The sequence below is a fragment of the Oncorhynchus masou genome, chromosome 23 (genome assembly GCF_036934945.1).
Source record: "Oncorhynchus masou masou isolate Uvic2021 chromosome 23, UVic_Omas_1.1, whole genome shotgun sequence".
NCBI lineage: Eukaryota > Metazoa > Chordata > Actinopteri > Salmoniformes > Salmonidae > Oncorhynchus > Oncorhynchus masou.
In genome coordinates this window covers 47110089-47135327 of record NC_088234.1, presented here as the reverse complement: position 1 = coordinate 47135327, position 25239 = coordinate 47110089, and the positions used below count along the sequence as shown (strand labels likewise).

The window sequence follows — 25239 nt, the reverse complement described above, 5'->3', positions numbered from 1 at the left end:
ATGGGTGGAGGGTGTGGGGGAAGGGGCAGTCCATGGGTGGAGGGTGTGGGGGAAGGGGCAGTCCATGGGTGGAGGGTGTGGGGGAAGGGGCAGTCCATGGGTGGAGGGTGTGGGGGAAGGGGCAGTCCATGGGTGGAGGGTGCGGGGGAAGGGCAGTCCATGGGTGGAGGGTGCGGGGGAAGGGGCAGTCCATGGGTGGAGGGTGTGGGGGTTCAAGCAACTTTGGTTTCGAGATGCGGTGGGCGGGAAGGGGTGGGAATCCTGGTTTCTGGGGCTGGGGTTGTCGGGTGGATGGAAGCTTGGTAGCTGGGTAGGGGGAAGCTCCTGTTTTTACGCATGCAGGCACGTATATTTTTTGTTTTCACAATTGTATGGAACTTTATTGTGATGAAAATGCTACTGTATTGTATCTGCAACCCTGACCCAAAACTAAACGTGTAAAAGAAAAAAAGATGGAGAAACAAACTCCTGACGTACTTTTAGTTGCTATGTGCCGTTCATTTGTGCTTTACAATCGACTCCCCTCATAATCATCATTCTTGCAAACCAGATCACAGAGCAGACATTCCTTTGTCTCGGTACAGAAGCTAGACTCAGAGGAGTTCCTATACAGGGGTCAGTGGGAAACAAATCAATAAGGAGCAATAGCATTTGATTTCACACGGCCGGCGTTGATTCAATATGTAAACAGCATATGATTTCTGAGTTGTGTGGTTATGATGTGAGAGGAAATAGCAAAAGTGTACCTTCCTTACCCAACTCTAGCGTCAGCAGTCAAGATGAGCAGCAAGCCAACCAACCCAGCAAGATAAACCCTGAAGTACACACAAATAGTCAGTGTCATCACATTAAAAACCTAAAGTGCACATCACTCTTGCAATAAATTGTAATACTTTAAAAGACAGTTTGTAAACGATGTTATTGCACATGTCTATTTCTATAAAAAATCTCTCTTCTTTTACATGTTTCACACATCACAAAAACAAACAAGCCTTATCAAAGCAACGAGACCCTATCATTTCTACTTACATTATGCTGAATGTGTGTCTTTTATACCAGCTCACTCCAGATGCATCCACTCTGAGAGAAACGCTTGCAGAGAAACTACAATGCCTTGCGAAAGTATTCGGCCCCCTTGAACTTTGCGACCTTTTGCCACATTTCAGGCTTCAAACATAAGTTTGTAAAACTGTATTTTTTTGTGAAGAATCAACAACAAGTGGGACACAATCATGAAGTGGAACGACATTTATTGGATATTTCAAACCTTTTTAACAAATCAAAAACTGGAAAATTGGGCGTGCAAAATTATTCAGCCCCCTTAAGTTAATACTTTGTAGCGCCACCTTTTGCTGCGATTACAGCTGTAAGTCGCTTGGGGTATGTCTCTATCAGTTTTGCACATCGAGAGACTGACATTTTTTCCCATTCCTCCTCGCAAAACAACTCGAGCTCAGTGAGGTTGGATGGAGAGCATTTGTGAACAGCAGTTTTCAGTTCTTTCCACAGATTCTCGATTGGATTCAGGTCTGGACTTTGACTTGGCCATTCTAACACCTGGATATGTTTTTTTTTAACCATTCCATTGTAGATTTTGCTTTATGTTTTGGATCATTGTCTTGTTGGAAGACAAATCTCCGTCCCAGTCTCAGGTCTTTTGCAGACTCCATCAGGTTTTCTTCCAGAATGGTCCTGTATTTGGCTCCATCCATCTTCCCATCAATTTTAACCATCTTCCCTGTCCCTGCTGAAGAAACGCAGGCCCAAACCATGATGCTGCCACCACCATGTTTGACAGTGGGGTGGTGTGTTCAGGGTGATGAGTTGTGTTGCTTTTACGCCAAACATAACGTTTTGCATTGTTGCCAAAAAGTTCCACGCTGCGTTTTGGTCCGATCTTTCATACTCCTTATCAGATGAAGAAGATCGTTACAATAATGATGACAACCCTTCACTAAAACTGACTATCACAGAGTATCACAGAATACAACCACATAATTAGCCGTATGTGGTTCGGTCTGTATCTACACCCTTAGAAAAAAAGGGTTCTTCGACTGTCCCATAGGAGAACACTTTTTGGTTCCAGAAAGAACTCTTTTTGGGTTCCATGTAGAACCCTCTGTATAAAGTTTTTTTTTTTACATGCAAACCAAAAAGGGTTCTTTCTACCTGGAACCAAAAGGGGTTCTTTCTACCTGGAACCAAAAAGGGTTCTTCAAAGGGTTCTCCTATGGGGACTGCCGAAGAAGTGTTTTTTTCTTCTTTTCTTTTAGGGGTGGATCAGCATAATATTGTGGATAGATTGTTGCTTCTATCAATGTAATTGGCTGCATCATTTCCAATCTCCCATATCTTTTTTTGGTAAATATATATATATATATATATATATATATATATATACATATTTACATACACGTACATACCCATATATATACATGCATACATAAACATTCATATATATACACATACATACATACATACATACATACATACATACATACATACATACATACATACATACATACATACATACATACATACATACATACATACATACATACATACATACACACACATACAGTGCCTTGCGAAAGTATTCGGCCCCCTTGAACTTTGCGACCTTTTGCCACATTTCAGGCTTCAAACATAAAGATATAAAACAGTATTTTTTTGTGAAGAATCAACAACAAGTGGGACACAATCATGAAGTGGAATAACATTTATTGGATATTTCAAACTTTTTTAACAAATCAAAAACTGAAAAATTGGGCGTGCAAAATTATTCCGCCCATTTACTTTCAGTGCAGCAAACTCTCTCCAGAAGTTCAGTGAGGATCTCTGAATGATCCAATGTTGACCTAAATGACTAATGATGATAAATACAATCCACCTGTGTGTAATCAAGTCTCCGTATAAATGCACCTTCACTGTGATAGTCTCAGAGGTCCGTTAAAAGCGCAGAGAGCATCATGAAGTACAAGGAACACACCAGGCAGGTCTGAGATACTGTTGTGAAGAAGTTTAAAGCCGGATTTGGATACAAAAAGATTTCCCAAGCTTTAAACATCCCCAGGAGCACTGTGCAAGCGATAATATTGAAATGGAAGGAGTATCAGACCACTGCAAATCTACCAAGACCTGGCCGTCCCTCTAAACTTTCAGCTCATACAAGGAGAAGACTGGTCAGAGATGCAGCCAAGAGGCCCATGATCACTCTGGATGAACTGCAGAGATCTACAGCTGAGGTGGGAGACTCTGTCCATAGGACAACAATCAGTCGTATATTGCACAAATCGGGCCTTTATGGAAGAGTGCAAGAAGAAAGCCATTTCTTAAAGATATCCATAAAAAGTGTTGTTTAAAGTTTGCCACAAGCCACCTGGGAGACACACCAAACATGTGGAAGAAGGTGCTCTGGTCAAATGAAACCAAAATTGAACTTTTTGGCAACAATGCAAAACGTTATGTTTGGCGTAAAAGCAACACAGCTCATCCCCCTGACCCTACCATCCCCACTGTCAAACATGGTGGTGGCACCATCATGGTTTGGGCCTGCTTTTCTTCAGCAGGGACAGGGAAGATGGTTAAAATTGATGGGAAGATGGATGGAGCCAAATACAGGACCATTCTGGAAGAAAACCTGATGGAGTCTGCAAAAGACCTGAGACTGGGACGGAGATTTGTCTTCCAACAAGACAATGATCCAAAACATAAAGCAAAATCTACAATGGAATGGTTAAAAAATAAACATATCCAGGTGTTAGAATGGCCAAGTCAAAGTCCAGACCTGAATCCAATCGAGAATCTGTGGAAAGAACTGAAAACTGCTGTTCACAAATGCTCTCCATCCAACCTCACTGAGCTCGAGCTGTTTTGCGAGGAGGAATGGGAAAAAATGTCAGTCTCTCGATGTGCAAAACTGATAGAGACATACCCCAAGCGACTTACAGCTGTAATCGCAGCAAAAGGTGGCGCTACAAAGTATTAACTTAAGGGGGCTGAATAATTTTGCACGCCCAATTTTCCAGTTTTTGATTTGTTAAAAAAGTTTGAAATGTCGTTCCACTTCATGATTGTGTCCCACTTGTTGTTGATTCTTCACAAAAAAATACAGTTTTATATCTTTATGTTTGAAGCCTGAAATGTGGCAAAAGGTCGCAAAGTTCAAGGGGGCCGAATACTTTCGCAAGGCATTGTAGTTTCTCTGCAAGCGTTTCTCTCAGAGTGGATGCATCTGGAGTGAGCTGGTATAAAAGACACACATTCAGCATAATGTAAGTAGAAATGATAGGGTCTCGTTGCTTTGATAAGGCTTGTTTGTTTTTGTGATGTGTGAAACATGTAAAAGAAGAGATTTTTATAGAAATAGACATGTGCAATAACATCGTTTACAAACTGTCTTTTAAAGTATTACAATTTATTGCAAGAGTGATGTGCACTTTAGGTTTTTAATGTGATGACACTGACTATTTGTGTGTACTTCAGGGTTTATCTTGCTGGGTTGGTTGGCTTGCTGCTCATCTTGACTGCTGACGCTAGAGTTGGGTAAGGAAGGTACACTTTTGCTATTTCCTCTCACATCATAACCACACAACTCAGAAATCATATGCTGTTTACATATTGAATCAACGCCGGCCGTGTGAAATCAAATGCTATTGCTCCTTATTGATTTGTTTCCCACTGACCCCTGTATAGGAACTCCTCTGAGTCTAGCTTCTGTACCGAGACAAAGGAATGTCTGCTCTGTGATCTGGTTTGCAAGAATGATGATTATGAGGGAGTCGATTGTAAAGCACAAATGAACGGCACATAGCAACTAAAAGTACGTCAGGAGTTTGTTTCTCCATCTTTTTTTCTTTTACACGTTTAGTTTTGGGTCAGGGTTGCAGATACAATACAGTAGCATTTTCATCACAATAAAGTTCCATACAATTGTGAAAACAAAAAATATACGTGCCTGCATGCGTAAAAACAGGAGCTTCCCCCTACCCAGCTACCAAGCTTCCATCCACCCGACAACCCCAGCCCCAGAAACCAGGATTCCCACCCCTTCCCGCCCACCGCATCTCGAAACCAAAGTTGCTTGAACCCCCTCACCCTCCACCCATGGACTGCCCCTTCCCCCACACCCTCCACCCATGGACTGCCCCTTCCCCCACACCCTCCACCCATGGACTGCCCCTTCCCCCGCACCCTCCACCCATGGACTGCCCCTTCCCCCACACCCTCCACCCATGGACTGCCCCTTCCCCCCGCACCCTCCACCCATGGACTGCCCCTTCCCCCACACCCTCCACCCATGGACTGCCCCTTCCCCCCACACCCTCCACCCATGGACTGCCCCTTCCCCCACACCCTCCACCCATGGACTTCCCCCACACCCACAATGTCAATTGTTTCACCACATTAGGGTATCGTGTTGAGTTGTAGATCAGTTATGCAGGGATGTTTCACTTTTGCACCGTCCTAACCCAAACCTACATCATCCGTAATGCACTCTACAGCACAGGATTCTGACTGAATGTTTGTGTCTGTGTCTGTGTTGCAGGTGCGCCACTATGACTCAGTGAAATGGGTGTCGACAGACAAGGAAGCCCACTTCATGGATAAGGCCATAGTCACCACATTCATGAGACTCTTCAAATACATCACCAGATCCAACAAGGCTGGTGTGTGTGTGTGTATTGTTGTGTGTGTACATCTATTTGTGTGTGCATGCATATGCATGAGTCTGTTTCCATGCTTGTGTGTCTACCTGGTAAGATGTGTTTACCCATACATTTTTCCGATAGGCATCAACATTGACAAGACAGTCCCAGTGATTGTCGAGGAGACGAAGAGGATTTCACGGTCATTTGTTTACACCCTCAGCTTTGTCATGCCATCTGCCCAACACATGACTCCTCCCCAATGCACTGATGACAAGGTAAGGCCCAATAGACCCCTATGCCCTATGCACTTGTGGAGATCTGAGAGGATTTGATTAGTTTAAGCAATATGGTGAACTTCCACTTAGTCTATCAGAGGGTAAGGTGGAGCTATTACCATATTGCTGACTGTCAAAAACGTGTCAACCTGACAAGTGCATAGGGTGTAGGGTCAAGGGGTCCATTTGGGATTGGCCTAACACTCTATATAACTGATTTTAACCTGGATGCCTCAGATCTGTACATTTTGTATAGCCAACTCTTACATGGTCATTGTCATTGCATGTTTACTCTGTCACCAAATGCAGTCATTCCGAGCATGTATAGAATATGATTGTCTATCAGACCTGGGTTCATGTAGTCTATCCTTAAAATATTTTGATTCAGATATTCTAGAGTGCCAGAAGGGTGCGGTTTGCACTTTTGGGACTATTCCATTGTTGCCATTATGCAAGACAAGCTCATTCGAGCGCAGCTTAAGTATTTTAAATAACACAAAGACTTTTTCAACTACGCACAATATATCGGTAAGCATATCGGAATTGGTCGAAATTAGCTAAAAATGCCAACAACGGCATCGGTCCGATGTCTAATTGTCTAAATGTCTAATTGTCTAAATGTTTAAATGTCTAAAAAAATTACTTTGTCATTATAGGGTATTGTGTGTAGATTGATGAGGGATTTTGTATTTTTTATAATACTATTACATAACAAAAATGTGGAAAACGTCAAGGGGTCTGAATACTTTCCGAATGCACTGTTGCTCCATTCTACTGTATTAGATTTTTTTCCTCTTGTTGTTTTATTTGTATTATTATTTTGAATTTCTGCATCACTGGGAAGGCCTCGTAAGCAAGCTTTTCACGGTAACACCAATTGTATTTGGCTCATCAATCTGATTTGATTCATGTAGAGCTGTGACAGTACTTCATGGCTAAAAATGATACACGACCCTAAAGAAATCCTTTAGGGTCAGCTGGATGATAGAGAGGGCTGGGTTCCCAGGCAGAACTGCAGTCTTCTTAAGAGAATTTCTCCACAGCTGATCAGCCACTGTCTAAGTTGAGGCAAGATGATAGTTGACGCAAGGTGATAGTTGAGGCAAGGTGATAGTTGAGGCAAGGTGATAGTTGAGGCAAGGCGATAGTTGAGGCAAGGTGATAGTTGAGGCAAGGTGAGAGTTGAGGCAAGGTGATAGTTGAGGCAAGGTGATAGTTGACGCAAGGTGATAGTTGACGCAAGGTGATAGTTGAGGCAAGGTGATAGTTGAGGCAAGGTGATAGTTGAGGCAAGGTGATAGTTGACGCAAGGTGATAGTTGAGGCAAGGTGATAGTTGACGCAAGGTGATAGTTGAGGCAAGGTGATAGTTGACGCAAGGTGATAGTTGACGCAAGGTGATAGTTGAGGCAAGGTGATAGTTGAGGCAAGGTGATAGTTGACGCAAGGTGATAGTTGAGGCAAGGTGATAGTTGACGCAAGGTGATAGTTGAGGCAAGGTGGTGATAAATGAGGCAGGGTGTTAGATGAAAAAAGTAGAACCGCACTCAAGGTCCATCATTTTTATTTTCATTGTATTTTTCTGTAAATAGCCCTATAAATACAGGTAAAGGGGAAAGAAATATATCGGCCATTGGCTTTTAAAAATGTGGAAAAGCAGGTCACTCTAGGGATACTGTATATTACGCTCTTCCAGTGAGGCTTATGGGCCAATAGAGATGTGGACCAACAGTTCTGGGGCTGGTGGGTGGCCAGTCATGCTGAAGTCCTGAGTCCACTGGGGTGGAGGGGGTCCCATTGAGAGGGAGGATCAGTACCACCTGAGGATGCTGTTATTATATCATGATGCATGATGATGATGCTGTAAATAGTGCATGATGTGCAGCACTTATTATTTGATGTGGTATGACATGGTCTGACAATAGTTGTGGCTACACCTCTTTCTGACATCATAGCCTATTACAGAATACCCTATTACACCATATAATTAAATATATAATGGTATGCACATCCTGTCTGTGACCACAACAACCAATAGCATTGAAGCGTGAGGATCAACTTCTCCACTGTTTTGGTACCCTGGCTACCACACTGTGAACAGCGTGAAGTAAACCCGTGCACATGCGCCGATACTGTGCGTGACTGTGTGAGAGCAAAGTCTTGCATCTCGCTCATCTCAATATCTGCGGTGCTGTTCGTGGCATCATTTAGTCCACCTTTTTAAAACAAGATCTCTCAAGACGTGATGGCTGGGTATGTTATACTTTTTTTCCCTTCACTGTTTCTGTTTACTCACCAACTCTTTATGGAATTGTTATGCCAAACTGTAGTGAATTCCCACTCCCAGTGGTGCTGTCCCTCTGTTATCACATCTCACACCTCACACAACCCATCCCCGACAGTGCCAGAGTGAAAACAAAAATTTTAAAATCCCTGTGACCTCTGTGACCAGGCCACAGGTTGCTAAGGGGGCGGACACCTGACAGCACTTCTGCCTGCTCAGATCCGAGACTCCTCAGTCTCTCTCCAGGTGAACATGTGTGATGATGTGCCTGGACAGAAGTGGGTGTGACTATTGTAACTTGTTGTGTACTTAAACTTGTTATTGGTTGTAGTTATTTTGTCTAGTTGTCATGATGTTTTTGTTGTAAACATGCTCAGGAAGCATTCTCATATTCATACAGTCCTTGGATATAAGAGCAACGTCAACTTACCAACATTACGACCAGGATTATGACTTTCCCGAAGTGGATCCTTTGTTTGGACCACCACCCAGAACATTGGATCGGATCCCAGTAGGCGACCCAAAACAACGGCGAGCAGAAGGGACAGATGGAAAGGCCTCCTGGTCAGGCTCCGTAGACGGGCACATCACTCACCTCTCCTGAGTATATACTTCAGGAGGCTGAAGAAATTTGGCTTGTCACCGAAAACCTTTACAGATGCACAATTGAGAGCATCCTGTTGGGCTGTATCAACCACCTGGTACGACAACTGCTCCACTCACAACTGTAAGGCTCTCCAAAGGGTAGTGAGGTCTGCACAACGCATCACCGGGGGCAAAATACCTGCCCTCCAGGTCACATACACCACCCGATGTCACAGGAAGGCCAAAAAGATCAAGGACAACAACCACCCGAGCCACTGCCTGTTCACTATCATCCAGATGCGAGGTCAGTACAGGTGCATCAAAGCTGGGACCAAGAGACTGAAAAACAGCTTCTATCTCAAGGCCATCAGACTGTTAAACAGCCACCACTAACATTGAGTGGCTGCTGCCTACACACTGACACTGACTCAACTCCAGCCACTTTAATAATTAAAAATTGGATGTAATAAATGTATCACTAGTCATTTTTAACAATGCCACTTTATATAATTGATTTATTTGATTTATTTCACCTTTATTTAACCAGGTAGGCTAGTTGAGAACAAGTTCTCATTTGCAACTGCGACCTGGCCAAGATAAAGCATAGCAGTGTAAACAGACAACACAGAGTTACACATGGAGTAAACAATTAAGTCAATAACTGTAACGGCTTTCTTCCAACTCCTCCTCTGACGAAGAGGTGGAACAAGGATCGGACCAAAATGCAACGTGGTTAGTTAGATACATCTTTAATGAAGAAGAACTCGAACAATACAAAACAACAAACGTCGAAAACCGAAACAGCCCTGACTGGTGCAACAAACACAGAGACAGGAACAATCACCCACAAACACACAGTGAAACCCAGGTTACCTAAATATGGAGACAACGATAATCACCTGACTGATTGAGAACCGCCTCAGGCAGCCATAGACTAATCTGTACATCCCACACAACCCCAAGACGAAACACACTACAAACAAACCCATGTCACACCCTGGCCTGACCCAATAAATGAAGATAATAAATATAGACCAGGGCGTGACAGAACCCCCCCCCTAAGGTGCGGACTCCCGGACGCACAACAAAAACAATAGGGAGGGTCCGGGTGGGCGTCTGTCCATGGTGGCGGCTCCGGCTCGGGACGTGGAACCCACTCTATGAATGTCTTAGTCCCCCCTCCTCGCGTCCTAGGATTGTCCACCCTCGCCGCCGACCATGGCCTAGTAGTCCTCACCCAGAACCCCACTGGACTGAGGGGCAGCTCGGGACAGAGGGGCAGCTCGGGACAGAGGGGCAGCTCGGGACAGAGGGGCAGCTCGGGACAGAGGAGCAGCTCGGGACAGAGGAAGCCCAGCACTGAGAGGAAGCCCAGCACTGAGAGGAAGCCCAGCCAGGTAGTTGAATTCGGCAGATCCTGGCTGACTGGCGGATCTGGAAGAGTCTGGTTGACTAGCAGATCTGGAAGAGTCTGGTTGACTAGCAGATCTGGAAGAGTCTGGTTGACTAGCAGATCTGGAAGTCTGGTTGACAGGCAGATCTGGAAGAGTCTGGTTGGCTGGCAGATCTGGAAGAGTCTGGTTGACTGGCAGATCTGGAGGAGTCTGGTTGACTGGCAGATCTGGAAGAGTCTGGCTGACTGGCAGATCTGGAAGAGTCTGGCTGACTGGCAGATCTGGAAGGGTCTGGCTGACTGGCAGATCTGGAAGAGTCTGGCTGACTGGCAGATCTGGAAGAGTCTGGCTGACTGGCAGATCTGGAAAAGTCTGGCTGACAGGCAGATCTGGACGAGTCTGGCTGACTGGCAGATCTGGACGAGTCTGGCTGACTGGCAGATCTGGAAGAGTCTGGCTGACTGGCAGATCTGGAAGAGTCTGGCTGACTGGCAGATCTGGAAGAGTCTGGCTGACTGGCAGATCTGGAAGAGTCTGGCTGACTGGCAGATCTGGAAGAGTCTGGCTGACAGGCAGATCTGGACGAGTCTGGCTGACTGGCAGATCTGGACGAGTCTAGCTGACTGGCAGATCTGGACGAGTCTAGCTGACTGGCAGATCTGGAAGAGTCTGGCTGACTGGCAGATCTGGAAGAGTCTGGCTGACTGGCAGATCTGGACGAGTCTAGCTGACTGGCAGATCTGGACGAGTCTGGCTGACTGGCAGATCTGGAAGAGTCTGGCTGACTGGCGGATCCTGGCAGACTGACGGCTCTGGCTGCCCCACGCTGACTGGCAGCTCTGGCTGCTTCATGCTGACTGACGGCTCTGGCTGCTCCATGCTGACTGGCAGCTCTGGCTGCTTCATGCTGACTGACGGCTCTGGCTGCTCCATGCTGACTGGCGGCTCTGGCTGCTCCATGCAGATTGACGGCTCTGGCGGCTTCTTGCAGACTGACAGCTCTGGCTGCTCCATGCAGACTAACAGCTCTGGCAGCTCCTTGCAGACTGGCAGCTCCTTGCAGACTGGCAGCTCCTTGAAGACTGGCAGCTCCTTGCAGACTGACAGCTCCATGCAGACTGACAGCTCCATGCAGACTGACAGCTCTGGCTGCTCCATGCAGACTGGCAGCTCTGGCTGCTCCATGCAGACTGGCAGCTCTGGCTGCTCCATGCAGACTGGCAGCTCTGGCTGCTCCATGCAGACTGGCAGCTCTGGCTGCGCTAAACCGGCAGGAGACTCCGGCAATGCTGTAGAGGCGGAAGGCTCTGGCAGCGCTAAACAGGTGGGAGGCTCCAGCAGCACAGGAGAGGAGGAAGGCTCCGGCAGCACTAAACAGGCGGGAGACTCCATCAGCGCTGTAGAGAAGGAAGGCTTCGACAGCGCTGAACAGGCGGGAGGCTCCGGCAGCGCAGGAGAGGCGAGGCGCACTGTAGGCCTGATGCGTGGTGCTGGCACTGGTGGTACTGGGCCAAGGACACACACAGGAAGCCTGGTGCGGGGAGCTGCCACCGGAGGGCTGGTGTGTGGAGGTGGCACAGGATGGGCTAGACCGTGAAGGCATACTGGAGATCTTGAGAGCAGTGTTGGCACAGGACATGCAATGCTAGGGATGTGCACAGGAGGCCTGGTGCGTGAGGCTGGCACCAACTTCACCAGCCGACTAACACGCACCTCAGGACGAGTATGGTGCGCTGACCCAGGTGCCATCAAATCCCTGACACGTTCCGTCTGGCGAATTCCATGCATAAAGCACCAACACAGCAACTCCCTCGTTTCTCTCTCCTCCAGTTTCCCCATTAACTCCTTCACAGTCTCTGCTTCGCTCACCTCCAACACCGGTTCTGGTCTCCTCCTTGGCTCCTCACGATAAACAGGGAGAGTGGGCTCAGGTCTGACTCCTGACTCTGCCACACTCTCCCTGAGCCCCCCCAAGACATTTTTGGGGCTGACTCTCGGGCTTCAATCCGCGTCGCCGCGCTGCCTCTTCATACCAGCGCCTCTCAGCTCTCTCCTCCTCCAGTTCTTCTTTGGGGCGGCGATATTCTCCAGGCTGATCCCAGGGTCCTTCTCCAAACAATTTCTCCTCCCAAGTCCAGAAGTCCTGTGATCACTGTTGCTGCCTTTGTTGCTTCTCCTGTGGCTCCTGCCTGTTGATACGTTGCTTGGTCCGTTTGTGGTGGGTGATTCTGTAACGGCTTTCTTCCAACTCCTCCTCTGACGAAGAGGTGGAACAAGGATCGGACCAAAATGCAACGTGGTTCGTTCGATACATCTTTAATGAAGAAGAACACGAACAATACAAAACAACAAACGTTGAAAACCGAAACAGCCCTGACTGGTGCAACAAACACAGAGACAGGAACAATCACCCACAAACACACAGTGAAACCCAGGCTACCTAAATATGGTTCCCAATCAGAGACAACGATAATCACCTGACTCAGATTGAGAACCGCCTCAGGCAGCCATAGACTAATCTGTACACCCCACACAACCCCAAGATGAAACACACTACAAACAAACCCATGTCACACCCTGGCCTGACCCAATAAATGAAGATAACATAATAAATATAGACCAGGGCGTGACAATAACACAGTAGAAAAAAAAGAGTCTATATACATTGTGTGCAAAAGGCATGAGGAGGTAGGCGAATAATTACAATTATGCAGATTAACACTGGAGTGATAAATGATCAGATGGACATGTACAGGTAGAGATATTGGTGTGCAAAAGAGCAGAAAAGTAAATAAATAAAACAGTATGGGGATGAGGTAGGTAAAATTGGGTGGGCTATTTACTGATAGACTATGTACAGCTGCAGTGATTGGTTAGCTGCTCAGATAGCAGATGTTTGCATACCCTGTTTACATACCCTACATTACTCATCTCATATGTATATATTGTACTCTATATCATCTACTGCCTCTTGCCTATGCCGCACGGCCATCGTTCATCCATATATTTATATGTACATATTCTTATTCATTCCTTTACACTTGTGTGTGTATAAGGTAGTTGCCGTGAAAGTGTTAGATTACTTGTTAGATATTACTGCACAGTCGGAACTAGAAGCACAAGCATTTCGCTACACTCACATTAACATCTGGTAACCATGTGTATGTGACAAATAACATTTTATTTTATTTGATATAGATTGCTCTAGTTTGCTATTCACTGTTAAATTCCCCATTGCATTGTATTGCTACTGTATGCATTGTATTGCTACTGTATGCATTGTATTGCTACTGTATGCATTGTATTGCTACTGTATGCATTGTATTGCTACTGTATGTATTGTATTGCTACTGTATGCATTGTATTGCTACTGAATGCATTGTATTGCTACTGTATGCTGTATGAACAGTATTCTTTCATATCGCTCTTTGTACAGAACCATTTCCACCTCATATGTCCTCTGGAAATAAAGATCATTCTTGTGTGTAACTTCGGTGTAATTCCTCTGACCAGCAAAGGTCGCACTGGATTTGCGACTTATTGGCACCACTATGGTAGCATACAGAGAGTTCACAGTGGACTTGCCATCCAGACCTCTGCCCTCTTCACCAGCATGCTGAGTAAATGCAGCTTCCGGATGTGGGGAGGATTCAAATAAAGTATTTAAAATGTGTGTGTGTGTGTGAGAGAGAGAGAGAGAGAGAGAGAGAGAGAGAGAGAGAGAGAGAGAGAGAGAGAGAGAGAGAGAGACTGTGTATAACTGTATGTGTGTCTTCAGTGCACTCTGCACCTTTCTGTCTAGATCTGACACACTTTGTGTTTTTTGGAGCAGTGGACCAGGGGTGTAAGGACTCCGCCTGTAGAATTATGAATCTGGCTTTTCCACCACAATGGCTGTGAGATGCATTAAACTTTTGGAGTTGCTTATTTCTATCTAGTGGTTTGCCTCCCTCCTCCACTCCGCTGACCCTGTTCTAGATAATTCCATTGATCACTATAATAAAGCACTGTGCCCTATAGGAGGTTCACACTTTGATTAAGATCCATTCTATTATGCAACAGTCAAACTGTAATAAACCTTGGAATATTGCTTAAATTTTAAAACCGGCTTTTGTTGGTGGACCCACTCTTTGATATGCAAGTATGTTATACATCAACAGAATAAAGGATTTGTATTGAGCTCTAAATTCAGACTCAATATCTGTGGCTTCCTGCACTCACACACACACACACACACACACACACACACACATACAAAGAAACAGTCTTGGAGTGGTATAGCTGTCTCATCTGGGCCGCTGGCCATTTGTCTCATACTTAATTACATTACAGGGCTGCATATTGTCGGCTGAAGCTGAAACTTAGGCAAGTGACTTCCCTATCGTTATACTGTATTATAAGATATATTTGTTTGTTATGGATTCAACAGGTGTGTGTGCGTTTTAGTGCGATAACATAGACACAATCCTGTGTGTGAACAATACATGGGATGGGAAAACGTGTTGCGCTAGCTGTTGCAGTGTAAAAGGTAACCGTTGTTGACATGGGATATGTGTGCGAGTGTCTCTGGCCAGGTTCCTGGTCTGCAACTATCAAGAAGCTCCCCCCCCCCCCCAGGCAGGAGAAGAACTCACACTCAGTCCCTCTTCTTTCCTCCTCTCTTCTTTTGTGGGTTTTCTCTGCACTCCGTGGGTGTCACGCCCTGACCTTAGTTATCTATGTTTTATGTATTATTTTGGTCAGGTCAGGGGGTGACGAGGGTGGGTATGTGTGTTTTTTAGTCTTGTCTATGGGTTTTTCTATATCTATGGGGGTTTTGTATGTGTCATGTCTTGTTATGTCTGTTCCTGTCCTTTCTCTTCACTCTGTCTCTCTCTGCTGGTCTTTTTAGGTTACCTTCTCTGTCTCTCATTCTTCAGCTGTTCTACATCTCCCCTAACTAGCTCATTCACTCTTTCACACCTGTTCTTTCTTCCCCCTCTGATTAGGTCTCTATTTCTCTCTCTGTTCCTGCTACTTTCAGTGTCTGATTCTTGTTTGTGTTTTTGATGCCAGAAGCAAGCTGTCGTCTCGTTTGCTTCCACCTTGTCCTATCCTGTCGGAGTCTGCCTGGCAGGTGCATCCTGCACTATACTACGTTCTTTTGTTCCATTGTCAACGTTGGAAGAGGATTTATGCCATTCCTGTTTTTTCATTAAAGAACTCTGTTTTCTGTTAAAACCGCTTTTGGGTCTTCACTCAAGTACATAACAGAAGAATCAGACCACGAATGGACCCAGCGGCTCCGGACCCTTTTCACTCCGCCGTCGAGATCCAGGGAGCGATGCTAGGCAGACACGAGGAGGAATTGTCTGCTGCTCGACATGCCGTTGAGACCCTGGCCGTCCAAGTCTCCGACCTCACAAGACAGGTTCACCAACTCCACCTCGATCCACCGCCCACTTCCAGGGTTTCCGAGTCTCCGGAGCCCAGGATCAACAACCCGCCCTGTTACTCTGGGGAGCCCACTGAGTGCCGCTCATTCCTCACTCAGTGTGATGTGGTGTTCTCTCTCCAGCCCAACACTTACTCCAGGAGCGCAGCCCGCATCGCCTACGTCATTTCTCTCCTTACCGGACGGGCGCGTGAGTGGGGCACGGCAATCTGGGAGGCGAGGGCTGAGTGTATTAACCAGTTTCAGGACTTTAAGGAGGAGATGATACGGGTTTTTGACCGTTCTGTTTTTGGGGAGGAGGCTTCCAGGGCCCTGTCTTCCCTATGTCAGGGGAATCGATCCATAACGGATTATTCTATTGAGTTTCGCACTCTCGCTGCCTCTAGTGACTGGAACGAGCCGGCTTTGCTCGCTCGTTTTCTGGAGGGTCTCCTCGTCGAGGTTAAGGATGAGATCCTCTCCCTTGAGGTTCCTTCCAGTCTGGACTCCTTAATAGCCCTCGCTATTCGCATAGAGCGACGGTTTGATCTTCGTCGCCGAGCTCGTGGAAAGGAGCTCGCGTTCTCCGTTGCTCCCCTCTCCACATCACTGCCACCTGCCGCATCACTGCCCCCCTCCTCCGCCGGCTCGGATGCTGAGCCTATGCAGCTGGGGGGTATCCGCATCTCGGCCAAGGAGAAGGAACGGAGAATCACCAATCGCCTCTGTCTCTACTGCGGCTCCGCTGGTCATTTTGTCACCTCATGTCCAGTAAAAGCCAGAGCTCATCAGTAAGGGGAGGGCTACTGGTGAGCGCAACTACTCAGGCCTCTCCTTCTGGATCACGCACTACCTTTCCGGTCCATCTCCGCTGGCCCGGTTCATCTGCTTCCTGCAGTGCCTTGATAGACTCTGGGGCGGAGGGCTGTTTTATGGACGAGACCTGGGCTCGGGAACATGACATTCCTCTCAGACAGTTAGGGAGCCCACGGCCTTGTTCGCTTTAGATGGTAGTTCTCTCCCCAAGATTCAGCGTGAGACGCTGCCTTTAACCCTCACTGTCTCTGGTAATCATAGCGAAACCATTTCTTTTTTAATTTTTCGTTCACCTTTTACACCTGTTGTTTTGGGTCATCCCTGGCTAGTGCGCCATAACCCTTCTATTAATTGGTCTAGTAATACTATCCTATCCTGGAATGTTTCTTGTCATGTGACCTGTTTAATGTCTGCTATCCCTCCTGTTTCCTCTGTCTCTTCTTCACAGGAGGAGCCTGGCGATTTGACAGGGGTGCCGGAGGAGTATCACGATCTGCGCACGGTGTTCAGTCGTTCCAAGGCCACTTCTCTCCCTCCACACCGGTCGTATGACTGTAGTATTGATCTCCTTCCGGGAACTACTCCCCCGGGGTAGATTATACTCTCTGTCGGCTCCCGAACGTAAGGCTCTCGAGGATTATTTGTCGGTTTCGCTCGACGCCGGTACCATAGTCTCCTCCTCCTCTCCCGCCGGAGCGGGGTTTTTTTTTTGTTCAGAAGAAGGACGGGTCCCTGCGCCCATGCGTGGATTATCGAGGGCTGAATGACATAACAGTTAAGAATCGTTATCCGCTTCCTCTTATGTCTTCAGCCTTCGAGATCCTGCAGGGAGCCAGGTTTTTCACCAAATTGGACCTTCGTAACGCCTACCATCTCGTGCGCATCAGGGAGGGGGACGAGTGGAAGACGGCGTTTAACACTCCGTTAGGGCACTTTGAATACCGGGTTCTTCCTTTCGGCCTCGTTAACGCTCCAGCTGTCTTTCAGGCACTAGTTAACGACGTCCTGAGGGACATGCTGAACATTTTTGTTTTCGTTTACATGGACGATATCCTGATTTTTTCACCGTCTCTCTCGATTCATGTTCAGCACGTGCGACGCGTCCTCCAGCGCCTTTTGGAGAACTGTCTTTATGTGAAGGCTGAGAAGTGCACTTTTCATGCCGCCTCTGTCCCTTTTCTCGGTTCCGTTATTTCCGCTGAGGGCATTAAGATGGATCCCGCTAAGGTCCAGGCTGTCATTGATTGGCCCGTTCCTAAGTCACGCGTCGAGCTGCAGCGCTTTCTGGGCTTCGCTAATTTCTATCGTCGTTTCATCCGTAATTTCGGTCAGGTGGCAGCTCCCCTCACAGCCCTTACTTCTGTTAAGACGTGCTTTAAGTGGTCCGTTTCCGCCCAGGGAGCTTTTGATCTTCTTAAGAATCGTTTTACATCCGCACCTATTCTTGTTACACCTGACATCTCTAGTCAGTTTGTTGTTGAGGTTGACGCGTCAGAGGTGGGCGTGGGAGCCATTCTTTCTCAGCGCTCTCTCTCTGACGGCAAGGTCCATCCTTGCGCGTTTTTCTCTCATCGCTTATCGCCGTCAGAACGTAACTATGATGTTGGTAATCGCGAACTGCTCGCCATCCGCTTAGCCCTAGGCGAATGGCGACAGTGGTTGGAGGGGGCGACCGTTCCTTTTGTCGTTTGGACTGACCATAGGAACCTTGAGTACATCCGTTCAGCCAAACGACTTAATGCGCGTCAGGCTCGTTGGGCTCTGTTTTTCGCTCGTTTCGAGTTTGTTATTTCTTATCGTCCGGGCTCAAAAAACACCAAGCCTGATGCTTTATCTCGTCTCTTCAGTTCTTCTGAGGTCTCCACCGACCCCGAGGGGATTCTCCCTGAAGGGCGTGTTGTCGGGTTGACTGTCTGGGGAATTGAGAGGCAGGTAAAGCAAGCACTCGCTCACACTCCGTCGCCGCGAGCTTGTCCTAGGAACCTTCTGTTCGTTCCCGTTCCTACTCGTCCGGCCGTTCTTCAGTGGGCCCACTCTGCCAAGTTAGCCGGCCACCCCGGCGTTCGGGGTACGCTCGCTTCCATTCGCCAGCGTTTCTGGTGGCCCACTCGGGAACGTGACGCGCGTCGATTTGTCGCCGCTTGTTCGGTCTGCGCGCAGACTAAATCTGGGAACTCTCCTCCTGCCGGCCGTCTCAGACCGCTTCCCATTCCCTCTCGACCGTGGTCTCACATCGCTTTAGATTTCATCACCGGACTGCCTTCATCAGCGGGAAGACAGTTATTCTTACGGTTGTCGATAGATTCTCTAAGGCGGCTCATTTCATTCCTCTCGCTAAGCTCCCTTCTGCTAAGGAGACGGCTCAGATCATTATCGAGAATGTTTTCCGAATTCATGGCCTTCCGTCTGACGTCGTTTCCGACAGAGGCCCGCAGTTCACGTCTCAATTTTGGAGGGAGTTTTGCCGTTTGATTGGGGCTTCCGTCAGTCTCTCGTCCGGCTTTCATCCCCAGTCTAACGGTCAAGCCGAACGGGCCAATCAGACTGTTGGTCGCATTTTACGCAGTCTTTCTTTTCGTAACCCTGCGTCTTGGTCAGAACAGCTCCCCTGGGCAGTGTACGCCCACAACTCGCTTCCCTCGTCTGCTACCGGTCTATCTCCTTTTCAGAGTAGCCTCGGGTACCAGCCTCCGCTGTTCTCATCTCAGCTCGCCGAGTCCTGCGTCCCCTCCGCTCAGGCTTTTGTCCAGCGTTGCGAGCGCACCTGGAAGGGGGTCAGGTCGGCACTTTGCCGTAATAGGGCGCAGACTGTGAGGGCCGCTAATAAGCGTAGGACCAAGAGTCCTAGATATTGTTGCGGTCAGAGAGTATGGCTCTCCACTCAGAACCTTCCCCTTAAGACAGCTTCTCGCAAGTTGGCCCCGCGGTTCATTGGTCCGTTCCGTATTTCCCAGGTCATTAATCCTGTCGCAGTGCGTTTTCTTCTCCCGCGCTATCTTCGTCGCGTTCACCCGGTCTTCCATGTCTCCTGTGTTAAGCCCGTTCTTCGCGCCCCGCTCGTCCCTCCCCCCATCCTTGTCGAGGGCGCACCCATCTACAGGGTTTGTAAGATTTTGGACATGCGCCCTCGGGGCCGTGGTCATCAGTACCTAGTGGATTGGGAGGGGTACGGTCCTGAGGAGAGGAGTTGGGTTCCCTCTCGGGACGTGCTGGACCGTTCGCTGATCGATGATTTCCTCCGTTGCCGCCAGGTTTCCTCCTCGAGTGCGCCAGGAGGCGCTCGGTGAGTGGGGGGGGTACTGTCATGTCTTGTTATGTCTGTTCCTGTCCTTTCTCTTCACTCTGTCTCTCTCTGCTGGTCTTTTTAGGTTACCTTCTCTGTCTCTCATTCTTCAGCTGTTCTACATCTCCCCTAACTAGCTCATTCACTCTTTCACACCTGTTCTCTCTTCCCCCTCTGATTAGGTCTCTATTTCTCTCTCTGTTCCTGCTACTTTCAGTGTCTGATTCTTGTTTGTGTTTTTGATGCCAGAAGCAAGCTGTCGTCTCGTTTGCTTCCACCTTGTCCTATCCTGTCGGAGTCTGCCTGGCAGGTGCATCCTGCACTATACTACGTTCTTTTTGTTCCATTGTCAACGTTGGAAGAGGATTTATGCCATTCCTGTTTTTTCATTAAAGAACTCTGTTTTCTGTTAAAACCGCTTTTGGGTCTTCACTCAAGTACATAACAGTATGTCTAGGTATTTGTAGGTCTATGGTGGCCTGAATTGGTTCCCAATCAGACAGCTGTTTATCATTGTCTCTGATTGGGGATCCTATTTAGGTTGCCATTTTCCATTTTGGTTTTGTGGATTATTGTCTATGTGTAGTTGCCCGTCAGCACTTGTGTTATATAGCGGCACGGTCGTTTTGTTTCTTTGTTTAGTCGTTAATTAAAAGAAGAATGAATGCTTATCACGCTGCGCCTTGGTCTCATCAATATGACGAATGTGACAGAATAACCCACCAAAAAAGGACCAAGCAGCGTGAAAGGAGGAACAGAGCTTAGTGGAAAAAATGGACCTGGGACGAAATACTGGACGGTAAAGGATCCTGGACGTGGGAGGAGATTTTGGCAGGAGAGGATCGCCTACCATGGAGGCAGTTGGAAACAACGCAGGAGGAACGGCGAAGAAAGAGGGGACAGCAACGACGTCGGGGAGGTAGGCCACAGAAACACCAAGATAGTTTTGGGGGGGGGGGCAGTTGAGGTGTGAGTCTGAGATGGTCGAGGAGTTATTGGACAGATTGGAGGAGAGAACGGAGGGGTATATTATGAGAACTTTGAGGAGTTGTTAATTAAATTGGAGGAAAGTGAAGAGAGAGAGCTGTTGGTTTGGCATAGTATGCACGGCATTCGCCCTGAGGAGACTGTTAGCTGTCCGATGCCACCTGTGTCAGTTCCTCGTACTCATCCTGAAACATGCGTTAAAGTTTTGGAACAATTGATGCTGGCTATACACACCAGGTCTCCAGTGTACTTTCACAACCCGGTGTGTCCTGTTCCTAGTCCTCGCACTCTTCCTCTAGTGCGCCTCCAGAGTTCAGTACGTCCTGTTCCTCATCCAAGCACTCGCCCTGAGGTGCGTGTCCCCAGCTCGGTACCACCAATGCCGGCACCACGCACCAGGCATACAGTGTGCCTCGGCAGTCCAGAGCGTCCGGCGACAGTACCCAGTCCAGAGCGTCCGGTGACAGTCCCCAGCTCGGAACCTCCGGCGACAGTCCTCAGCCCGGAACCTCCAGCGACGGTCCCCATCCCGGGGTCTCCGGCGATGGGCCACGGAACACCTCAACAAAGGCGGAGGGACCAGTGTAAAGATGGGGGGGGCGGTGTCCAGAATCAGAGCCGCCACCAAGGGTAAATGTCCACCCAGACCCTCCCCTATAAGTTCAGGTTTGCGGTCGGGAGTCTGCACCTTTGGTGGGGGGGGGGGGGGCGGGTACTGTCATGCCCTGACCTTAGTTATCTATGTTTTCTGTATTATTTTGGTCAGGTCAGGGTGTGACGAGGGTGGGTATGTGTTTTTTGTCTTGTCTAGGGTTTTTTCTATATCTATGGGGTTTTTGTATTTGTAGGTCTATAGTGGCCTGAATTGGTTCCCAATCAGAGACATCTGTTTATTGTTGTCTCTGATTGGGGATCCTATTTAGGTTGCTATTTTCCATTTTGGTTTCGTGGGTTATTGTCTATGTGTAGTTGCCTGTCAGCACTCGTGTTATATAGCTTCACATTCGTTTTGTTTCTTTGTTAGTTTCTTTAGTGTTTATTCGTTAATTAAAAGAAGAATGTATGCTTATCACGCAGCGCCTTGGTCTCATCAATATGACGAACGTGACAGTGGGTCTGTTAATACTACAGAATTATTCATGCTGTAACCCTTGTCATCATCAAAGGGAGACTGCAAAAATGAAGAATGCAGGTGTGAATACTCTCCGTACTCCGCAATGTGTATTAACTCTCCCATCTGGTCTGGGACCCAAGGAATACCAAGCATATCAAGAAGCTGATTAAACAACATGATCCTTGCACAGGTGCACTTTGTGCTGGGGACAAAAGGCCACTCTAAAATGGGCAATTTTGTCACACAACACATTGCCACAGATGTCTCATGTTTTAAGGGAGTGTGCTATTAGCATGCTGACTGCAGGAATATCCACCAGAGCTGTTGCCAGAAAATGTTGTGTTCATTTCTCTACCATAAGCCACCTCCAATGTCTTTTCAGAGAATTTGGAAGTACATCCAACAGGCCTCACAACCCAGACCCTGTGTAACCACACCACCCCAGGACCTCCACATCTGGCTTCTTCACATGCACGATTGCCTGAGACCAGCCACCCGGACAGGTGATGAAACTGAGTTTGTTTGCATAACCAAAGAAGTTCTGCACAAACTGTCAGAAACCGTCTCAGGGACGCTCATCTGCGTGTTCGTCGTCCTCACCAGGGTCTTGACCTGACAACAGTTTGGCATCGTAACTGACTTCAGTGAGCAAAAGCTCACCTTCGATGGCCACTGGCACGCTGGAGAAGTGTGCTCTTCATGGATGAATCCTGGTTTCAACTGTACCAGGCAGATTGGTAGATAGCGTGTTTAGGATCGTGTGGACAAGCTGATGTTCACAATGTTGACAGAGTGCCCCATGATGGTGGTGGGGTTATGGTATGGGGGGGCATAGGATACGAACAACGAACACAATTGCATTTTATTGATGGCAATTTTCATGCACAAAGATTTTTATAATTTTTTAAAATGTACCCTTTGTTTAACTATGCAAGTCAGTTAAGAACATTCTTATTTACAATACCCTGACGAGATCTGGAGGCCCATGTGCCATTCATCCGCCGCCATCACCTCATGTTTCAGGATAATGCACAGCCCCATGTCGCAAGGATCTGTACACAATTCCTGAAAGCTAAAAATGTCCCAGTTCTTCCATGGTCTGCATACTTACCAGACATGTCACCCATTGAGCATGTTTGGGATGCTCTGGATCGATATGTACGACAGCGTCTTCCAGTTCCTTCCAATATCCAGCAACTTCGAACAGCCATTGAAGAGGAGTGGGAGAACATTCCACAGGCCACAATCAACAGCCTGATCAATTCTATACGAAGGAGATCTGTCGCGCTGCATGAGGCAAATGGTGGTCACACCGATACTGACTGTTTTTTTTAATCCACACTCCTACCTTTTTTTAAGGTATGTGTGACCAACAGATGCATATCTGTGTTCCCAGTCATGTGAAATCCATAGATTAGGGTCTAATGAATTAATTTCAATTGACCAATTTCCTTATATGAACTGTAACTCAGTACAATCTTTGAAATTGTTGCATATTGCATTTATATTTTTGGCCAGTGAAAATTGGTCATTACTAGTTACCACATTCAGTTATAAACAGATAAAATCTGATTTTTAAACCTAACCTTAACCACACTGCTAACCTTATGCCCAAACCTAACCTTCAATTAAGACCAAAAAACTCATTTTGGTTTTCATGAATTTGTATGATATAACCAATTTGAACTTTGTGACTATGGTAACTAGTGCCACAATCGTATTACATGTTAATATATTTGACTGTGAGACAATTACTGGACAAATGCAATGGATATTTTTGGCACAAATGTGATAATGAAAGTGCCTTTTCAGTAATTTTGAAATGGACCCTCTGAGGACTGTGGAAAGTGTGATTCCAGAGCTGAACCCTGCCCCCCTGGTGGGGAGTGACAACTTGGAGCAAGGACATGGAGAAAAGAGCGATATATAAATATGTCAATAAAAAAAAATTAAGTGCTGTTGCGTGGCGGGCGCGCAAGAGCGTATGAAACGCCATCCTCTCTTGCGGTTGTCAAACTGTGTTTTATGCCGCTGTGTCTCACCGACTACACATATCAAGACTCATAACCTACCTAGACTGTAGTCTATTAACATTAACATTCATATCGAGAATCGATAACTTTCCAGAACAGATTCCCACTGTGGAGCCAACAAGAGAAGTTATCATCACTTGGCCATATTGAAGTTTCATATTCCACTCTTGCCGGACAGCTGTCGGATTTGTGTTAGGACTCCCAGTTTATTTCTCTTTTCCACCGTCCGCCTACAGTCCATCTTGGGTGGCCCGTCAGTCTTGGAGGGCGAAAGTGGAGAGATGAGCGGCGCCATGCGCTCGGTTCCGAAGGGCATCTCGTGTCCGTTCCAGGACCAGAACTGCACGTGCATCGTGGAGACGCTCTCCTCCTGGAACGACACGGGGGTCAATGAGTACCGGATGGTGGACCTGCCGTCTGTTACCACCTCTGTAAGTGTTTCGCCTGTTTATTATTCTATCCCAGGTTGAAGTAGCCTGATCATCCATGCAGGACATGCGTTTGGTTTGATCGTGATTGTAAGACTTTGCTATGTTTGTAACGATAACAGATTGCCGTTCCTCATGTCAAAATATTTATTTCAATGACTGATGCAGCTATAATTTCTGAATGACATTGTCTTGTTCAGAAATAATAAATCATTCAGATTGACATCCACAACAAAAGTAACAATGTGATAGGCAGACTGCAGAGCATCTACTCAGCTGAAAAAGCTCTCTTGACAGCTGTCCTGAAGTGCATGAATAACCTTATTCTCTTGGGGCACATCTGAATGATCAAAAATGCTTATTCATTCACCCTGCAATACAGAGTGTTCTGTTCTACAGTGCAGATATGACTTTAGAGAATGGAAAGTAAGGCAGATGTGCATTCCATTTACAGTATTGCATCAAACTCCCTTACTTCAGCCTCACTCTACCTAAGGCTACCATGGTGCTCTATTGATTTGGCACCTACTTGCAAACCCTTTATTGATGACCCATTTCAATGATCCTGGCTTTTGCATTTACTCACTTTTTGTGGGTTGAAATGTATTTATTAAAGAATTAGGAGCAAAGGGGTACCTTTTTTAAAGGGTAAACAAATTGGTTACACTCCATTCCGATTGTGCTGTTCAACTGAAGCCCCTTTAAGATGCTGGTTATTTGTGATGGAGTGACTACTCTCTCTCTCTCTCTTCCTCTCCTCTCAATTGGCATGGGAAACATATGTTAACATTGCCAAATCAAGTGAAGTAGATAATAAACAAAAGTGAAATAAACAATCAAAATGAACAGTAAACATTACACTCACAGAAGTTCCAAAAGAATAAAGACATTTGAAATATCATTATACAGTGTTGTAACGATGTGCAAATAGTTAAAGTACAAAAGGAAAAATAAATACACATAAATATTGGTTGTAT

General features: G+C 46.8%; 2 protein-coding genes across 2 annotated transcripts in view; both read left to right on the top strand.

The window, feature by feature from the left end:
• Positions 1 to 233: 233 nt before the first annotated feature.
• On the top strand, positions 234 to 21275 carry LOC135510117 (uncharacterized). Its single transcript, XM_064930901.1, has 7 exons — positions 234 to 238; positions 4486 to 4545; positions 4696 to 4780; positions 5549 to 5669; positions 5793 to 5926; positions 11513 to 11659; positions 21054 to 21275. Exons 1-7 carry the CDS (start codon positions 234 to 236, stop codon positions 21273 to 21275), a joined length of 774 nt encoding a protein of 257 aa, XP_064786973.1.
• Positions 21276 to 24115: 2840 nt separating this feature from the next.
• The window catches only part of opn4a (opsin 4a (melanopsin)), a 68912-nt gene continuing 67788 nt past the window's right edge, over positions 24116 to 25239 (top strand). The window contains exon 1 of the mRNA XM_064932279.1: positions 24116 to 24265. Coding sequence (XP_064788351.1) covers positions 24116 to 24265 — 150 coding nt within the window. The remainder of the gene's footprint in view (positions 24266 to 25239) is intronic.